The sequence below is a fragment of the Oryx dammah genome, unplaced genomic scaffold (assembly GCF_014754425.2).
Source record: "Oryx dammah isolate SB20612 unplaced genomic scaffold, SCBI_Odam_1.1 HiC_scaffold_3, whole genome shotgun sequence".
Lineage (NCBI taxonomy): Eukaryota > Metazoa > Chordata > Mammalia > Artiodactyla > Bovidae > Oryx > Oryx dammah.
In genome coordinates, this window is record NW_024070187.1 from 76,674,682 (window position 1) to 76,693,629 (window position 18,948).

At 35.4% G+C, this 18,948-nt stretch overlaps 1 protein-coding gene across 1 annotated transcript in view; it reads left to right on the top strand.

Annotated features, from left to right (window-relative positions):
- ADGRL3 (adhesion G protein-coupled receptor L3) overlaps positions 1 to 18,948 on the top strand; it is a 734,126-nt gene that overhangs the window by 461,362 nt on the left and 253,816 nt on the right. Inside the window, exon 7 of the mRNA XM_040238287.1 lies at positions 5,658 to 5,738. Within this exon, the coding sequence (XP_040094221.1) occupies positions 5,658 to 5,738 (81 nt within the window). The remainder of the gene's footprint in view (positions 1 to 5,657; positions 5,739 to 18,948) is intronic.

Consider the following 18,948-nt stretch of genomic DNA (forward strand, 5'->3'; position numbering starts at 1 on the left):
ACAACCACTGGTTTGATTTGGCTTTTGAAAGTCACCGATTTCTCAAGATGTCAGTATTCTTATTTTAAAATGTTTGGGACTATATGCTATCAAATGTCTTCAGACGTCCAAATTCTATGGTTCTAAAAATGTATTTCTGTGCTCTGATGTGTAAGTAAGGTATTGACAGAAAGAGGAGGGAAAAGCCTTTTCCTGTACCTAGTGCTGGCCAAGTCTTTTCTATATTTGAACTTCAGTAGAAATCACACAGAATTCCTAAATGAGATGCAAATTAAATGAAAGTTGAAAGAGAGATTGAAGATAGAAAAAAATGGCTTTTCCAAAATGGAAAATGGCCCTTCAGGTTCTAACAAGCACCCTTAATTTTTCTATATTTTGGGCATGCCTAACACTGGATGGTTCACACATTTTCACTTCAGAATATGAGCTGCTCTTTCTTTTCCTGTGTGTATGTGTGTTTTTTGGCCAGATCATTTTTTCCTCTTCTCTCTCATTCTCTCTCAATGTGGATGAACTATAGAAATTTGACCGAAATCTTGTTTCTGTGTTTATTTGGTGAGATTATTTCCTTCCCAGTTGTCTTAATATTAATTATTTCAAGGTTTTATCAATCCTGACTTAACTACACTATCAGCTTAAAATGAACAAACAAGCAAAAAACCCCAAAAACCATCTCTGTGATAGGGGAACCCTAATATGAAATGAAAAGTAAAATGGTACCTGGTGGCTCAGCGGTCAAGAATCCACCTGCCAGTGCAAGAATCACAGGTTTAATCCCTAATCCAGGAAGATCCCCTAAAGAAGGAGATGGCTACCCACTCGAGTATTCTTGCCTTTGAAATCCTATGAACACAGGGGCCTGGGCTCAGGGGGATATAGTCCATGCGGTTGCAAAGAGTCAGACACACCTTAGTGACTGAGTAACAACTGCTTCTTTAGAAATCATTTCCACAAAAGTTTAAAACATAGAATTTACTGTGTGACCCAGCAATTCCAATTCTAGGTATATATATTCAAGAAAATTGCAACATATGCCCACACAGAAGCTTGTAGATGAAGGTTCATAGCAGAATTTTTCATAATAGTCAAAAGGTGAAAATTATTCCCAAAGTCCATCAACTAATTAATGGATACAAAATACATGGTATTTTTTACAATGAAATATCTCCAGTTTCCTTGAAGAGATCTCTAGTCTATGTATATACTTGTGTATACATAAATGCATATATAGGATACCTTCATACAAATGACATCTTCATACAATGCCATCATACAATGACATCTTCATACAAATGCATACAAATGTATTCATACAAACGCATACAAATGTATGCAGGTGAATCTTAACCTGGGAATATATTTCTTATAAGAAACAAAGATCACATATCATAATCAAAATGCTATTATAAGTGTATATAGTTCTAAGGATCTAGTAAGGTAGAATCAATAACTAATTATAAGAATGAAGGTCAAAAAATATAAGTGAAAGTCACCAAGAAAATTTAGAAATTTTGTTAAAAATAGAGAAAATAGAATACTTGCACAATGAAATATTCTTATAACCAAATTATAGAAAACTTCAGAACATATTTTTATTAAAAGCAATTCAAACAAAAATCAATCCATTTAAAATATATGAAGACAAACTAGTTAGAATGTTTATTTAAATTGTTTTCAGAATTAATGTAATTCTAATAAAATTTCAGTATGATTTTTTTTTTGCTTTGAAATTTAGAAAACTGCATTAAAATCAGAGGGAAAAATAATCAGATATGTATCCTTTTTAATTTGGAAAAGTAAGGAGAATATCATATATTTAGATGTACAAAGCTGTGGTTACAAGGACGGGGTGAAACTAGGTGTCAGTTCAGTTCACTTCCTCAGTTGTGTCCGACTCTTTGCGATCCCATGGACTGCAGCACACCAGGCTTCCCTGTTCATCACCAACTCCTTGAACTTGCTTAGACTCACGTCCATCGAGTCAGTGATGCCATCCAACCATTCATCCTTGGTCGTCCCCTTTTCCTCCTACCTTCTAGTCTTTCCCAGCATCAGGGTCTTTTCCAATGAGTCAGTTCTTCACATCAGGTGGCCAAAGTATTGGATTTTCAGCTTCAGCATCAGTCTTTCCAATGACTATTCAGGACTGATTTCCTTTAGGATTGACTGATTTGATCTCCTTGCAGTCCAAGGAACTCTCAAGAGTCTTCTCCAACACCACAGTTCAAAGGCATCAATCCTTCTGTGCTCAGCTTTTTTTATACTTCAGCTCTCACATCCACAAAAGGCCACTGGAAAAACTATACCTTTGACTAGATGGACCTTTGTTAGCATAGTAATGTATCTGATTTTTAATATGCTGTCTAGGTTGGTCATAGCTTTTCTTGCAAGGAGCAAGTGTCTTTTAATTTCATGGCTGCAGTCACCATCTGCAGTGATTTTGGAGCCCCCCAAAATAAAGTCTGTCACTGTTTCCATTGTTTCCCCATCTATTTCCCATGAAGTGATGGGACCGGATGCCATGATCTTCATTTTCTGAATGTTGAGTTTTAAGCCAACTTTTTCACTCTCCTCTTTCACTTTCATCAAGAAGTTCTTTAGTTCTTTGCTTTCTGCCATAAGGGTGATGTCATCTGCATATCTGAGGTTATTGATATTTCTCCGAGCAATCTTGATTCCAGCTACTAGGTATAACACTAGTTATAAGACTCAATTATGGTGGAAAATGTGTCAGATGTTTAAAAACATGTATTTGATATGCTTTTTACTCTCTTTGCTCTTTTTGAAGCTGACCACATTTTTCTTGAATATTATTCACCATAAATCCAAGAGAAAATTTTATGGCAGTTATTTATGGTTTTAGCCGGTTCTGGGGTCATTATCTGACTGATGATGCACAGCGCTGCAGACTAGTATGTTGGCCATAGGGACCTAGGGTACCAGGTCTAGTGCCTGTGCACTGATATGAAGGACCATATCCTGGACCCTCTGAAGTACAGGGTGGCATCCTGGGGAGGCTGTGGGCTCAGGGGATCTTAAGGCAGCCCCACCCTTGTGGGATTACTTGTCCTGATGCATCCCAGTACTGGTGTAAACATGCTGGTGGTCAGGACGAGGTCCCATTGCTAACAGACTTGAGGAAAGATTCCAAACTGGCGCTTACCAGTACCATTGTCCACATGAAAGAATGAGCTCCCCGGAATGACTGCCACCAGTGTCTGTATCTCCATAGTGAGCTTCAGTTTCCTTCTGCCTCTTCTCAAGGCTCTTCAAGGTGAGCTGGTGGGTCTGACCTAAAACTACTGTTTCTGCCTTGAGCCTGGAATGTGAGAGATTTTGTGTGTGTCCTTTTGAGGGGAGTTTCTCTTTCCCACAGCCCTCTGACATTAAGCCCCTACTGGCCTTCAAAACTAAAAATGTTCTAGGGCTTGGTACAATACTCCCAGACTGCAGAGCCGAATGTGGGGCTCAGACCTCTCACTCCTTGGAGAGAACCTCTGCAATTGTAATTATCCTACCCCTGCACTGCCTAAAATATGTGGGTGGAACACTCTGAAGTTACATATTTATCCCAAGAGCAGAGGCAAATGTGTCATTTAAAGGGACCATTTACTTCATTTTGAATATAGAAGTGACAGTTTCAAAGGCAGTTACTTGTCAGAATTTAATCACTAAAATCTACACACATTATTTCAAGGTTTAGTATGCTTTCTTTGAGAAACATTATGATATAGAAGAACAGACTTCAAATTTGTTTGTCAAATGCTTTTGTCAAAAGTCAAAATGCTGCCGGCCTTGCTATTTGCCTATTAGTTACTTACATTTTTGATTTAAAATTTTGATTTAAATTTGATTTAAAATTTTGATTATATTTTTTATTTAAAAATATGTGTATACTTATATAGTACCTACCTTTGAAACCTTATAGTGATACTGGTTGCATAAAATGAGATGCTGTATTTATGTATACATAGTGGTTATTATGATATGTAGTAAAAGCCATGTTCCTTAGTTAGACATAAAATCAACACTATTTTATATGCTGAGGTTATTTTGAACCAATATAAAATGACTCTTATTTTCATTTACATGATCAATAAAGTTTGAAACTGATTCATTTGTAACAGCACAGGTCTTTAAAAATAAAAATGTTTTTGCAACAAAGTATGCAACATAAGTAAACATCAGATGTTTTTATAATTAATCTAATCTGAAATTTTAAATAAGCTCTATTACACATGAACTTGATAGTGCACAATTGCTCTCTTATTATTTTTATAATAGTGCTTTTAGTATTCCACTGAAACATGGCCAGTGAATCCACAATATTCTTAGTTACCTTTATAAGGGGCTCTGTATATTACAACCTTTTCACTGTGTCTGCTGTTAGCTAGAAAAATGCTGGGAGCAACAGCAGCTACTATCAACAGGGAGCCATATTAATTATTTGAAATGTGCCTCATAAGAGGAATCAGCAGACTTTATTACAAGTCGAATATTACTTGAAACGGGAAGGTTACTCTAACTGTTATCATAATCTATGTATCGTTAAATTTCCTTGTTTAGGAAAAGAGATTAACAGCCCTATAAAGTGCTTTAGTAAATGTATAAAATACAACTGCATATCCCTTGTAGAAAGAAAATGGTGGGTTCTCTACTTGTACCCAATTTTTTTTTCATATAAAGTGGCTTTAGTAATTGAACTCCGTAATTATACTTTCTTGCCTTAAAATTCTAATTGCTTACTGGATTATCAGTATACAAGCTATAGCTACTTTGAGCATTAGAAAATCCTTTTGTGTTTAAGTTAGAATTTTTTTTTTTCAGTCAGCAACTTGGTCTTCAAAAGAACTTTAACACTTTAACTCATACAACAAAAAGTGTATTACAAGTTTGTGTGTGAGCTGGCAAAATACAAGAAACAGAGAATGAATCCATTTACCTGCTTTTTATATTGTAGGTAGTTATTATTTTTCCATCAAATACAATAAGCAAATAGGAATAGTTTTTAAATAATAGTAAAATATTAAAAAAGTAATAATAAATATAAAGTTAATTTGGATTGTAAATAAGTGCTATCTAAATAAGTGCTATTAAAAGTGTTATCTGACATGTATACCTGTCTGCAGATTGTTACTGATCTGACTTGAAATAAGTGCAAAAATTAAAAGTGATAGAAACATTTAAAGCAAACTGAGAGTATTTAATGTCTCTTTAGAAATGAAAAATGGGGACTGTATTTTATATCTCTTGTTTTCAGTTTTTATATTTCATCTTTCTGGCCAATCACTTTTATGGTGTTTTTCAAAGTGTCATTTCACTATAAACATGATTTAAAAGCACAAGAGCAAAATTGGAGAAGGAAATGGCAACCCACTCCTATATTCTTGCCTGGGAAATCCCATGGAGAAAGGAGCCTGGTGTGGTTGAGTCCATGGCATCACAAAAGAGTTGGACACTACTTAGCAACTAAGCTACAACAATAAAATTAGCTTAAGAAGGACTGTTTTAATTGGTTGAAATTTGGATGACACATAATGTTTGCATTCTATAAGGCTATGAATTCAGTGTGAAGAGAGATGTGTGAAATCATAAAACTAACCAAAAAGTATAAAGACATTATTATAATATCTTAACATTTATTTTTGGGTCCATAGGGCAGGCACATCACGGACAGGTATCATACATCTCTCCACCAATTCACCTTGACTCTGACTTGGAAAGACCCCCTGTTAGAGGTGAGTTGTTGTATTCTTTTTTTAATATATTATTATTTAAAGAAAAAGAGATTCTATTCATTATTTGATGAAGATAATTAATTAAAGATGATTATAAATATGTATGTTACAGTGCAGTGCCTGTTTAGAAAACAGGAGGAAAATGGTTTGTAAGGAATATGATAACAGAGAGTAAGTCTTATTTATAAAATAAGATGTGAAATATTTTTTTGAGAAATTCTTGTAAACCAGATAAGAGATGTGGCTCCATAGTGATAGAAAGACTAGTTGAAAACCAGCCTAGATTTAAAGATTATCATATAATTATTACCTTTTTTATTGGAACTTTCTTCTTCTACTGTCTTTTTATATTTTTTTAAGTAAATTAAGATGTCTTAGACTAAGTTACATTGACAAATTTATTTCCTTGCAAATTGACATCTTATGTTTTATTTTTATTTTAAAAAGTCATTTTAGTATTAATAAAATTTATTTTTAAATTGTATAAATTTAAATTATATATTTAAATTGATGCCATATGTTTAAAGATTTTTAAAAATAACTAGTCATACAAAATAGAAATTAAAAGTAACATTTATCTTATCTACAGAATTTATCTTTCTACTTTTAAAGGATTATTAACAAATTTTAATGTTGTATAATGTTTAATCAGATGTAATAATGGACACAAGTTTTAGTTTCATAAATACCAAATATCCTAAGGTTATTTTTTTTTATTTAAAGTAATACAGTATATTTTCTTATACTTTTAATAATATGCAATAGAAATCACTAGATCTGTCTTTTATGAGCATGTTCTCCATACAGTTTCCTCTGCTAGGAGTCTCATTTTTTTCTTTTCTACCCATTAAGCTTCTACCAGTGTTTCAATGCCCTGCTTTATCTTCACTTCCTCTGTTAAGCCTTTGCTGACTATGTATCAGGCAGAAGCTAAGTTCATGCCTCTGTCCTCTGTGCCTGCCTCAGTTATTGTATCTAAAGCATTGCATTTTATTTTTTCAGGCTGAATGTTTCCCTTTCTTTTTTATAAGGTCCTTGAGGTCAAAAGTGTCATAATTACTATTTCTCCTCCAACCACTGGTCTGTGCTTAGCACATAATGGGAAGTCATACAATGATTTCTGAATGTGACAACCTATATTGTGAAGGATGCATCCTCATTTTTTTCAAGAAGTAAGCTGAGCAGGGATAATGAGAAATTTCACAAAGGGGACACAGAATGTACCAAAATATGGGTTTGTAAAGGTTGTGATATTTTTAAGGAAATATGCTAGGTGCACAGTAAAATGAAAGCAGTTTTAGAGGAAGAAACTGGAAAGATGTAATGAGGCAGACTGTAAAGGATTCTGTGTCATATGCCAAGGAGTTTGTCTTTTATCCTGGAAAAAGAAAGTCAAATATTTTTAGATAAGTTAGTGGGGTTTTACATTATAACATTACCAGTTCTTGATATCAGAAAAATATCACTGTCAATGTAGATGATTCAAGATTGACAGAGACAGGCTGATTCAATAATCTAGGTAAAGATGAATAGGAAATTAACAGTGTATTGGTGGCAGTGGTAGGGTCTGAGAAGTACTTTGAAGAGACATAGCATTGATTGAACAGATACAAGGGAAAGAGCAGAAATACCTCTAAGATTGCTATACTGATTAATTACCTGAATGTTTATAATGTAATTTCTCCTCATGAGCGAAATATGAGTTATGAATGGATGCCTTGTTTTAACTTTGCTCATTCTTAGAAGAATGTCATTTCCACCAGAGGTGGAGGCCTGCTTATGCAAGTTAGTGGCTTTAATTCAGTTCTTCATACATAGTCCCAGTATAATTTGGGAAGAGTACTGTACAGTTATGAGTAGAGTAGTATAATAATCCACTCCAGAATTTAGTGGCTTAAATCAAGAAACATTTTTTTTATAGTTCTCAGAGTTGGTTGCACTGCATGTGTGCTGACTTGACTGAGACTGGATATTTAGTACTTAGCAGACTGGTCGGTTTTTCAAGGGAGAAAACTCACTAACAGTTTTGGTAGCCATTGATGTCATCTTGGGGCTTCCCTTGTGGCTCAGATAGTAAAGCATCTACTGCAATGGAGAGACCCAGGTTTGATCCCTGGGTCAGGAAGATACACTGGAGAAGGAAATGGCACCCCACTCCAGTATTCTTGCCTGGAAAATCCCATGGACGGAGGAGCCCGGTAGACTGCAGTCCACAGGGTCGCAAAGAGACACAACTGAGCAACTTCACTTTCTTTCTTTGATATCATCTGTGTGGTAGCCATATGACTCTCATCTTCTAGCAGGCTAGCACCAGCTCATTCCCATGTGACAGGATTCCCAGCAGTAAGTAGGAAAGCCCCAAAGTTCAGGTATTGTTCAAGACTGCTTGTGCTATGCATGTTATGTCCTATTAGCCCAAGTCAGTCACATAATCATCCCCAGACTTGAGAAATAGACTACATCTCTTGAAGAAGGAACCACAGTCTAAAGGATGATGGACAGAAGAAGGAGAGGAATTCGGGCCATGTCAGCCTATAGTATTCTTGCCTGAAGAATGCCATGGACAGAGGAGTCTGGCAGGCTACGATCCATAGGGTCGCAGAGTTGTACGTGACTGAAGCGACTGACCAAACACACATACAAGCAACCTACTATAGCTAGGCAGATAGAATAAAATAAGTTTAGAATAAAATTTGACAAAAATTGAGTGATAAAGGGATTAAGAGACAATATTTTTAAACTTGCGAGTTCTAGAACTTTCTTGTCTTTAATTCCTCAACTGCTACACAGAAGACAGAAATAAGAACTCAACAATGTCTTTGTGAGGATTAGGGATAATATAATCTAGAGTCTGACATTTCATAAGCCCTAGATAAATTGTGGCTATTAGTATGTACTTTTGGGTTTGCTGTTGTGGCACATGGGAAGAACTTTGGCCTTGAGGCCAGACAGACCTGCATGATCTTAAGCAGCTTCTGTCTGTCATCTGTAGCACAAGGATAGTAATGCAAGCCTGGCAAGTTTATAAGGATGATTAAGTGAAAGAGTTAGTGTCAATTGCTGGCAAATAACTTGACATAAACTAGACTCTGAAGAGTTAGTTGACATTATTAAGAGCTTCACTTTAAAGTGGCATCATCTTAGTAAAAGCAGTGATGACATTGATGTGGTGAAGAATGAATTACTAGAATCCAACAGTGTCCCTGCTTTATGAAAAAGTGAAAGTGTTGGTCCCTCAGTCATGTCTGACTTTTTGTGACCCCATGGGCTTCAACCCACCTGGCTTCTCTATTCTTGGAATTCTCCAGGCAAGAATACTGGAGTGGGTAGCCATTCCCGTCTCCAGAGGATCTTCCCAACCCAAGGATCAAACTCGGCTCCTGCATTGGAGGTAGTTTTATTTTTTACCATCTGAGCCACCTCAAATTGTGCTTTCGACCTTAGAAGGATTGCCCTGATAACTTGTAGTTCTCAAATCTTTCTTCTATATGCCTAAGGCCCTCTTAAACTATGCTGATTAATACAATTACAGTTATAGTTATTAGCTCATGTGTTATACTTCTGAACCTTTTTTAAATGAACATTTAATTAGATAAAGAGGTTTGTATAAATCACCAAAATTGTAGTACAAAAGATCTTGTTTTTTAATGAAAACTATCTAATATTTAATTTAAAAACAAATATTGGAAATAGTGTAGAATTGGCCAAATTGTTACTTTGGAACCAAAAATATCTCAACTATCACTCATTTATCGTCATTTACTATTTTTAATTGTACTGTATATTTTTGATGTTTTTATGAAGTCAAATGATGCAAATGACCTATAAATTATCTTTATATATAGAGAGAGTCTCTCATGAATGTTAGAGATTTTTATTTGGATATATGCAAAAAGATAAATGAAGTTCTTTATTTTGGAATTCTATCTAATAATTTTTGTTAGATTATATAGCAATATACTTTGAACTACCTGAAAAACCATACTATTTTAGCTTTTCTTTTTCTACTTTTCTTCCATAGCTTTATATATGTTGAAACTATGAGAGCTATGTATTGATATTCCTCTCCTGCCTACTAATTCATAGTTCATTGTATTCTTTCTCTCCCTTCTTATACCAGTTTCCATTAGTGTACATGGATGTTCATGTTTTAGGAATTCTTGCTATATACATATTAATTCCTTGAGTATTTTATAGACTTGACTATATTTTCATAGAATATCATACTTAAGTTTTTGACATCAAAAAAGCAATACAAAATGATATTTAGAATGTAGGGAAGAGAGCTGTGACAAAGCTAGACAGCACATTAAAAAGCAGAGACATCACTTTGCCCACAAAATTCCGTATAGTCAAGGCTATGATTTTTCCAGTAGTCATGGATAGATGTGAGAGTTAGACCATAAAGTAGGCTTAGTACCGAAGAACTGATCCTTTCAAATTATGATACTGGAGAAGACCCTTGAGAGTCCCATGGACTGCAAGGAGATCACACCAGTCATTCCTAAAGAAATCAACCCTAAATATTCATTCGAAGTATTTTTTCTGAAACTGAAGCTCTAAAACTTTGACCACTTGAAGTGAAGAGCCAGCTCATTGGAAAAGACCCTAATGCTTGAAATGAATGAAGGCAAGAGATGGGAGCGGCAGAGGATGAGATTAGTTAGCATCACTGACTGAATGGATATGTATTTGAGCAAACTCCAGGAAGATAATGAAAGTCAGAGAAGCCTGGTGTGCTGTAGTCCATAGAGTCACAAAGAGCAGGACACAACTTAACAAATAAACAATAGTAATAACAATACATTTACCAATGTTATCACAGGGGATTTTTCAGTAGAAAGTATCATTTATCCAACATTCAATTATATATCAGATTGCTTCTGATATTTTGCCATTTTACACTATTCTCACCCCAAAAATTTTGTATTACTTGCTACTTTTTTTAAAATAATGATTTTGCTTTTAGTATTTGAGATAGTGAACTGATTATTGGTAATTTTGGAATTATCTTTAAACTGATTTTTAAAAAATAATTATATAATTGTTTTCAAATATCTATATTACATTTCCATTTATTTTTCATGCTCTTAAATTTTATATAATGTATGAATCACTCCAGTTTTAATGTACATGTCACCATACTACCTCCTTTCAGTTTTCTTGATTTCTTTCACTTTTGCTCTCATTTTTAGGGGCAAAAAGTGTATCTTTCAAAATTGATGTGTTTGTTTGTCATAATATATTTCTTCTTTGATAATGTGTATTCTGTGACCAACATGCTTATTGTAACCATATGGAAAATGTAGTAGCACGTTACCAAATAACCTTGAATAAAATGTTGAAATTTATATTTCAGCATAGCTGAAGTATATAAATTCAGTAGCACTTACTCACTGATGAGTAAATTTGAGAGATGCTGTTCTTTAAATCTAATGTGATCATACATGGCATTTGGTCACATAATTTATGCCTGTGATGATTATATATGCATTCTGCAATTTACAGATTTTATTACTGAACGGGATGTAAATTCCAATAGTTTACTAGTGCATTAATGTCACAATACATTACAAGGTAGTTAACCAGAGCTGCCACTATAAATAGAAAAATAGTCACAGCCCTCACTATAAACTACTTAATAAAAATAAGATCCTGAATCAGCATTCACCATTATAGTAATTTTACTCACCACATATCTCATTAATCAGGACTTAAAAAGAAACAGTTTTATCTAGAAGCCTTATTATTTTTAAGCCCTTCATTATTAAAATGTTTGTTACAATTTGTACTTAATTTAATGGGATAGATTATATATTTCTTATGCATATGCATTCTCTATGCTTTTCAGATATATTTCCCAACTTTATGTATTAAATTGGAAATGAAAGTCTACTTTGGTAATTTTGTAGCAGATTTGTAAATAAGGACAAGGGAATTCTTCAGTTCAGTTCAGTTTATTTCAGTTGCTCGGTCATCTCCGACTATTTGCAACCCCATGAATCGCAGCATGCCAGGCCTCCCTGTCCATCACCAACTCCTGGAGTTCACCCAAACTCATATCCATCGAGTCCGTGATGCCATCCAGCCATCTCATCCTCTGTCGTCCCCTTCTCCGCCTGCCCCCAATCCCTCCCAGCATCAGAGTCTTTTCCAATGAGTCAACTCTTCGCATGAGGTGGCCAAAGTATTGGAGTTTCAGCTTTAGCATGAGTCCTTCCAAGGAACACCTAGGACTGATCTCATTTAGAATGGACTGGTTGGATCTCCTTGTAGTCCAAGGGACTCTCAAGAGTCTTTTCCAATATACCACAGTTCAAAAGCATCAATTCTTTGGCAATCAGCTTTCTTCACAGTCCAACTCTCACATGACCACAGGAAAACCCATAGCCTTGACTAGATGGACCTTTGTTGACAAAGTAATGTCTCTGCTTTTGAATATGTTGTCTAGGTTGGTCATAACTTTCCTTCCAAGGAGTAAGCATCGTTTAATTTCATGGCTACAATCACCATCTGCAGTGATTTTGGAGCCACCAAAAATAAAGCCAACCACTGTTTCCACTGTTTCCCGATCTGTTTCCCATGAAGTGATGGGACCACATGCCATGATCTTCATTTTCTGAATGTTGAGCTTTAAGCCAACTTTTTCACTCTCTGCTTTCACTTTCATCAAGAGGCTTTTTAGTTCCTCTTCACTTTCTGCCATAAAGGTGATGTCATCTGCATATCTGAGGTTCTTGAGATCTCTCCCAACAACCTTGATTCCAGCCTGTGCTTCTCCCAGCCCAGCGTTTCTCATGATGTACTCTGCATAGCAATTAAATAAGCAGGGTGACAATATGCAGCCTTGATGTACTCCTTTTCCTATTTTGAACCAGTCTGTTGTTCCATGTCCAGTTCTAACTGTTGCTTCCTGACCTGCATAGAGGATTCTCAAGAGGTAGGTTAGGTGGTCTGGTATTCCCATCTCTTTCAGAATTTTCCACAGTTTCTTGTGATCCACACAGTCAAAGGCTTTGACATAGTCAATAAAGCAAAAATAGATGTTTTTCTGGAACTCTCTTGCTTTTTTGATGATCCATCGGATGTTGGCAATTTGATCTCTGGTTCCTCTGCCTTTTCTAAAACCAGCTTGAACATCTGGAAGTTCATGGTTCACGTATTGCTGAAGCCTGGCTTGGAGAATTTTGAGCATTACTTTACTAGCGTGTGAAAGTGAAGTCGCTCCATAGTGTCTGACTCTTTGCGACCTGTGGACTGTAGCCCACCAAGCTCCTCTGTCCATGGGATTCTCCAGGCAAGAATACTGGAGTGGGTTGCCATTTCCTTCTCCCAGGGATCTTCCTGACCCAGGGATCGAACCCTGGACTCCCACATTGCAGGCAGATGCTTTAACCTCTGTGCCACCAGTGTGAGATGAATGTAATTGTGCAGTAGTTTGAGCATAGCAGGGCTCAATAGAAGTTGCAGTTCTGAAGGTCATCTGTCCTCACCAAGGATCCTTTCTCCCTAACCTTTATTTTGCTTCCTAACTACTCACAAAATACTCTGCACCAGAATAAGATCTATTACAAACAGAATCACTCAATCTCTCAGTGTTTAGGAGGGAGTTTATTTGGGGAGCTGCATCAGAATCCTAAGCAGAGGTGAATATTGAGATTCAGCTATACCAGTTGAGGCACCCTCTTCAGTTGAAACTGTTGTTTCATGGTTTGGTTTGGTTTGGTTTCATTGTGTTTTCTATAAAATTGGCTGACAGCTTTAGCAGATAATAGAACCCTTCCTATAAATTCTTCACAACATCATTAGCAATTCAATTCAGGTAAGTTCCTGTCAATAACCAAGGAAAGGCATTAACTTCTGAAAAATGTCTTCCTTGTATGTAACTAACGGTGATATTTGGAATATTATGCTGCAGAAAAATTTGACTGTTCCCAGATACATTCTGCCTTACAATATGACAAGACACTAGTAATAAAGCTGTCAAAAACTTTGTTATATTTTGTATAGTATTGTGTATAATCTTCTTTTAGGTAAGTTCTTATATTTGGTCATAAGCCTAATGTGACATGACAGTCATTGTCCAACTCTGCAACCCTTTAAACTGTAGCCCACCAAGCTCCTCTGTCCATTGGAATCTCCAGAGAAGAATACTGGAGTGGGTAGCCTTTCCCTTCTCCAGGGGATCTTCTCAACCCAGAGATAGAACCTGGATCTAGTGCTTTGCAGTCATATTATTTACCGTCTAACTACCAGGGAAGCCCCAAAGGGGATGTTGCATAAATCTAATAATACTCAATACTAAAAGGTGTGTTGCATAAGTCTAATACTCAGTACTCAATACCAATTTATACATTTTTAAACTTCTTCTTCTGTAATAAAGATGAGTAATATAAACATGGTTCCATTGGCAGTTAATCAATGAATAGAATAATGTCAGGCATTAAGTTTCACTTCCAAACTGAATTACATTCAGCAAATCTACACACAGAAAATATTTTTTCAGCTCAAAATAAACAGATGGTCCTGTGTGGTGCATATATATAAAAAATAGACTATAGCCAAAGATACAGAGTCACAAATTTGAGACATTAACACACAATATTATTTAGTGAAATATAAAAACATTTTATATTGATTAAAATAAAATAAGATCAACACATCTGGCATTCTTACTGAGGAGTCTCCAGGCTTCTTTAATGTGCTATGATAATGTTTTTCTAACTTATTTGGTTAACAAATATTATATGGTGAAACATAATTCCCAAGCTTTATCCACCCTTATCCTAAGGTAATAAAAATTAAACTTGCATATAATGAAGTACTTTGACCATGTTGGATAAACTCCCTACAGTTGCAAATGCCAAGCTTTTTTTGTTCTGTTTAAAGTACACTATGATCACATACAAAATAGATACAGAGAGTATATAGCTGGTTATTATTAATGGTAAACACCACTCCCTTTCATTAAGTATGTATCTTATGTCAGACACAGGAAAAAATATTTTATACACATTGTCTCCTTTGTATTACAAGGATCCTGTCACTTTTCATTCAGGCTTATTGGTCATCATCATTCTATTTCTAGCATCAAGCATACAACTATAATACAGTAAATTAATAATTGAATTTGGGCTGAATTTAATTAAAGTTAAATTCTAACTCAGTGGTAAAATGTAGTTTTTTCCCAATATCTTTAGGAATAAGTCGGAGGGTTTTGTAATCTATAATCTACTTTCAGAGTATAAATTATTGTTGAAAAGTCAACATTTATCATTTGAAATAATTTAGTATACTCCTGCAGGTCCCTTGTAGAAAATAATTTAAGTGTTGAGAATAATTATCCAGAGAATAGTGTGATCTGGTAGGTTATCTCATTAGGCTCCTAGTCAGCTTATCTTGGTGTTCTCTCCGTAAGCCTGACTGAGAAGAGAGCTTGTTTGAACTCTCCTTCCCCATTGGTTGATTAAATAATATTAGTATCCAAAGGATTTTACATGAAGGCAGAAGCTTGATACTGTTATGATATGTACATTCTCCTTCAGATTTGGTGTGCTGAATGGCAGATCCAGTGATAATGGTCCTTGACTTGAACATGAAGATTCCTCCATCAGAGCTATTGTTCAAGGCAAGGAAAAGTCTAAGTATTAGGATATCTCTAAGAAGCTATGACCATGGTTCAGTTCACTGAACTTCACACTTCCCCACACCTCCCAACCACCCCTGGCTCTCTGTGCTCCCTCTTAAGATTGTTCAATGGCCCAGCTCTCCTAAGAATGCTACCATAGGTTCCAATACTTACTTCTCTTTGTCTTGTTTTGGTTTTAGTCTCATTAAGATACATGAGGGTAGAACTGCTTTATTTTGTTCAGAAATAAAATATTTAATGTTTTCCAGATGTCATAACTTTACAGTGAGGTAAGACTACTCATTAATAATAATAGCTAACTTTGATTATACAAACTAACCTTAAGCCATATGATCACCTAAAAATTATCCATATGATCCCTTTTCTCCCAATTCTCAAAGACAGCTTCTCATAGTATTCGTCAGGATGTTCCAGTAGATACTACTTTTTTCAATTGACTTGGTATGAACACTTGATATTTATATTTACTGTTTGTGTCAAGCTCTATTCTAAGTACTTGACATGGATTAGTACTTCAATAATTTCCCAAATCCCATGAATCAGATAGTATTATTGCTGTAACTTTATGAATGAGAAAAACTGAGACACAGAGAATTTCTTTAACTTCACAAATGTCAGACAAGTATTAAGTTTTGGAGCCCAGATTCAAACAGAGGCATCTAAAATCTGGTATGACAGTTTTTCACTTATACAAACTGACTTAACTTATAAAACTACATATTATAGCAAGTATTTAGTAATAAAATATTATCAGCAAGCAATGGGAGTCTGACCATCCATAGTAGTGTATTTTATAAAACAAATTCACCACTCTCAGTATTCATCTCAAGAACACAATATGAGGCAAGCAGTTCAGACACTTATGTACTACTGCTCAATGAGAAATAATTTGTGTTGTGTGTGTTTCTTTTTCTATAAAATAGAATATTTTGTTCTGTTGCCATTCTTGTTACCTTCTACTCCTCATAAAATGTGTTACTTTTTCTTCACAAAAGTAGTGTATACTGTATTTTCCAGTATTCTCTCCCCAAAATGGTTATTTATGTAATCACTAAAAAATAATGTTATATATGTATACTCAAAATAATTGTACTGCCAGGAGCAGACAGCTATCAGTTGTATTAACCACCACCACCATAGCCTGGGATGGGGAAGAAGGAATTGGCTTGGACTCCAAATATAGCAGTCACCTGCATCCCTACCTGCTGAATACTCACAGCTGCAAGGTTCTCGTTTTTTTGGTGTACCCCCACAACACATGCATACACATATATATGCCATTCAGAAGTACCATCTTTAAGAACAATTCTTGACAATAGATTTAGAAGATTGGTATGATAAGGATAAAATGTATAGTAAATCCTTAAACTTTGAAATATCTTCTACTTTTACAGTCAGTTGCCTGAGATGTGATAAAATCTCTTTTCTCCAGGTTCATCTTTTTTATCTGGATGGTAGTAGGTGAGGCTGTCACAGATACATCATATATATCATAGGAATGAGGAGAGTGAGGATCATGTTTTCTTAGTTCTAAAAGCTATATGTATGGGAAGCATTGACTTTGGGTATTATTAATCCCATGACACCCAAAAGCAGCATTGCCTTTACACTAAGAGGCCCTTGGCACCCTCAGTGCTAAGAAACACTTTTCTCTTAGCTAATTATAGCTTTGGGTCCAGCAATAATTTCCAGTTCTTCAGAGGCCAGCAGGGGAAAAAAAAAAACATTCCCTCACTGGAGCAGTTAGTCCTGTTGTTTGGCATCAGGTTTTTCTAAGTGGAATATTATGAAAGTATGCAGCTCCAATTCTAACTCTTGTATTTAATCATGATAACCTTAGTTTACGTTAGGCTCAAAATCCTGCAAGCTAAGCTTCAACAGTGTGTGAACTGAGAACTACCAGAAGTACAAGCTGGATTTTGAAGAGGCAGAGGAATCAGAGATTGTGGAGAAAGCAACGGAGACTTGGAAAAAAAAAAAAAATTTACTTCTGCTACACTGACTATGCTAAAACCTCTGACGGTGTGGAATACAACAAACTGTAGGAAATTCTTAAAGAGATGGGAGTACCAGACGACCTTACCTGTCTCCCGAGAAACCTGTATGCAGATCAATAAACAACAGTTAAAACCAGACATTGAACAACTGACTGATTCAATGTTAGGAAAGGAGTTTGTCAAGGCTATATATTGTCACCCTGCTTATTTAACTTATATGCAGAGTACTTCGTGCAAAATGCCAGGCTTAATGAATCACAAACTTGAATCAAGATTGATGGAAGAAATATCAACAACTTTAGATATACAGATGATACCACTCTAATGGCAGAAAGTGAAGTGGAGCTAAAGAGCCTCTTGATGATAGTGAAAAAGGAGAGTGAAAAAGCTGGCTTAAAACTCAACATTCAAAAAACTAATATCATAGCATCTGTTCCCATCACTTCATGGCAAATAGAAGGGGAAAAGATAGAAGTAGTGACAGATTTTCCTTTTGGGGGCTCAAAAAATCACTGTGAACTTTGATTGCAGCCATGAAATTAAAAGATGCTTGCTCCTTGAATTAAAGTTATGACCAACGTAGGCAGCATATTAAAAAGCAGAGATATTTCTTTGTTGTCAAAGGGTCTTATAGTCAAAGCTATGGTTTTTCTAGTAGTCATGAAGGGTTGTGAGATTTGGACCATGAAGTAGGCTGAGCACAGAATTGATGCTTTCAAACTGTGGTGCTACAGACAACTCTTGAGAGCCCCTTGGACTGCAAGGAGATCAAACCAGTTGATCCTAAAGGAAATCAACCCTGAATATTCTTTGGAAGTACTTATGCTGAAGCTGAAGCTCCAATACTTTGGCAACCTAATGCGAAGAGTGAACTTATTAGAAAAGACCCTGATGCTGGGAAAGATTGAAGGCAAAAGGAGAAGTGGATAGCAGAGGATAAGATGGTTAAATAACATCATCGACTCAATGGACATGAATTTGAGCACACTCCAGAGATAATGGAGTTCAGAGGATCCTGGCATGCTATAGTCCATGGTGTTGCAAGTATTGGACATTACTTAGTGATTAAACAACAATAACAAACCTTAGTTTTCTAACTATATATGATCATGGACAAATCCAATAACAGCAACAAACTCTCTCCCAAGATTTTTTAAGTATCAAATACCAAATATGATAATATATGTGCCTCATACACTATACATTGCTATACATATATTATTAATATAATTTAGCACCAGTGCTTTATTGCTTTAGTCTAAATCTCATTATACCTCGTACACATTAAGAACAAGAATATAAACCCTCAAGAGGGTTTAAAATGTTTTAATACTCCTTAAATCCTATTGGCATATCTATGAAATTTTCACATTAAAAATATTCATGTTTACCCTGTGAATTTCTGTACATTTAAAATCTCAAAAATGTATCAGGCAATAAAGCTATACATCAGCTTTTTTGTCCTTTCCTGAGAGATTGATTTTTATTTAATATTCTGTGCTGTTACATCTTATGAATAGGTTAGGTTCTGTGCTTATAGGGTAAGACTAGAAAAAACCCACAA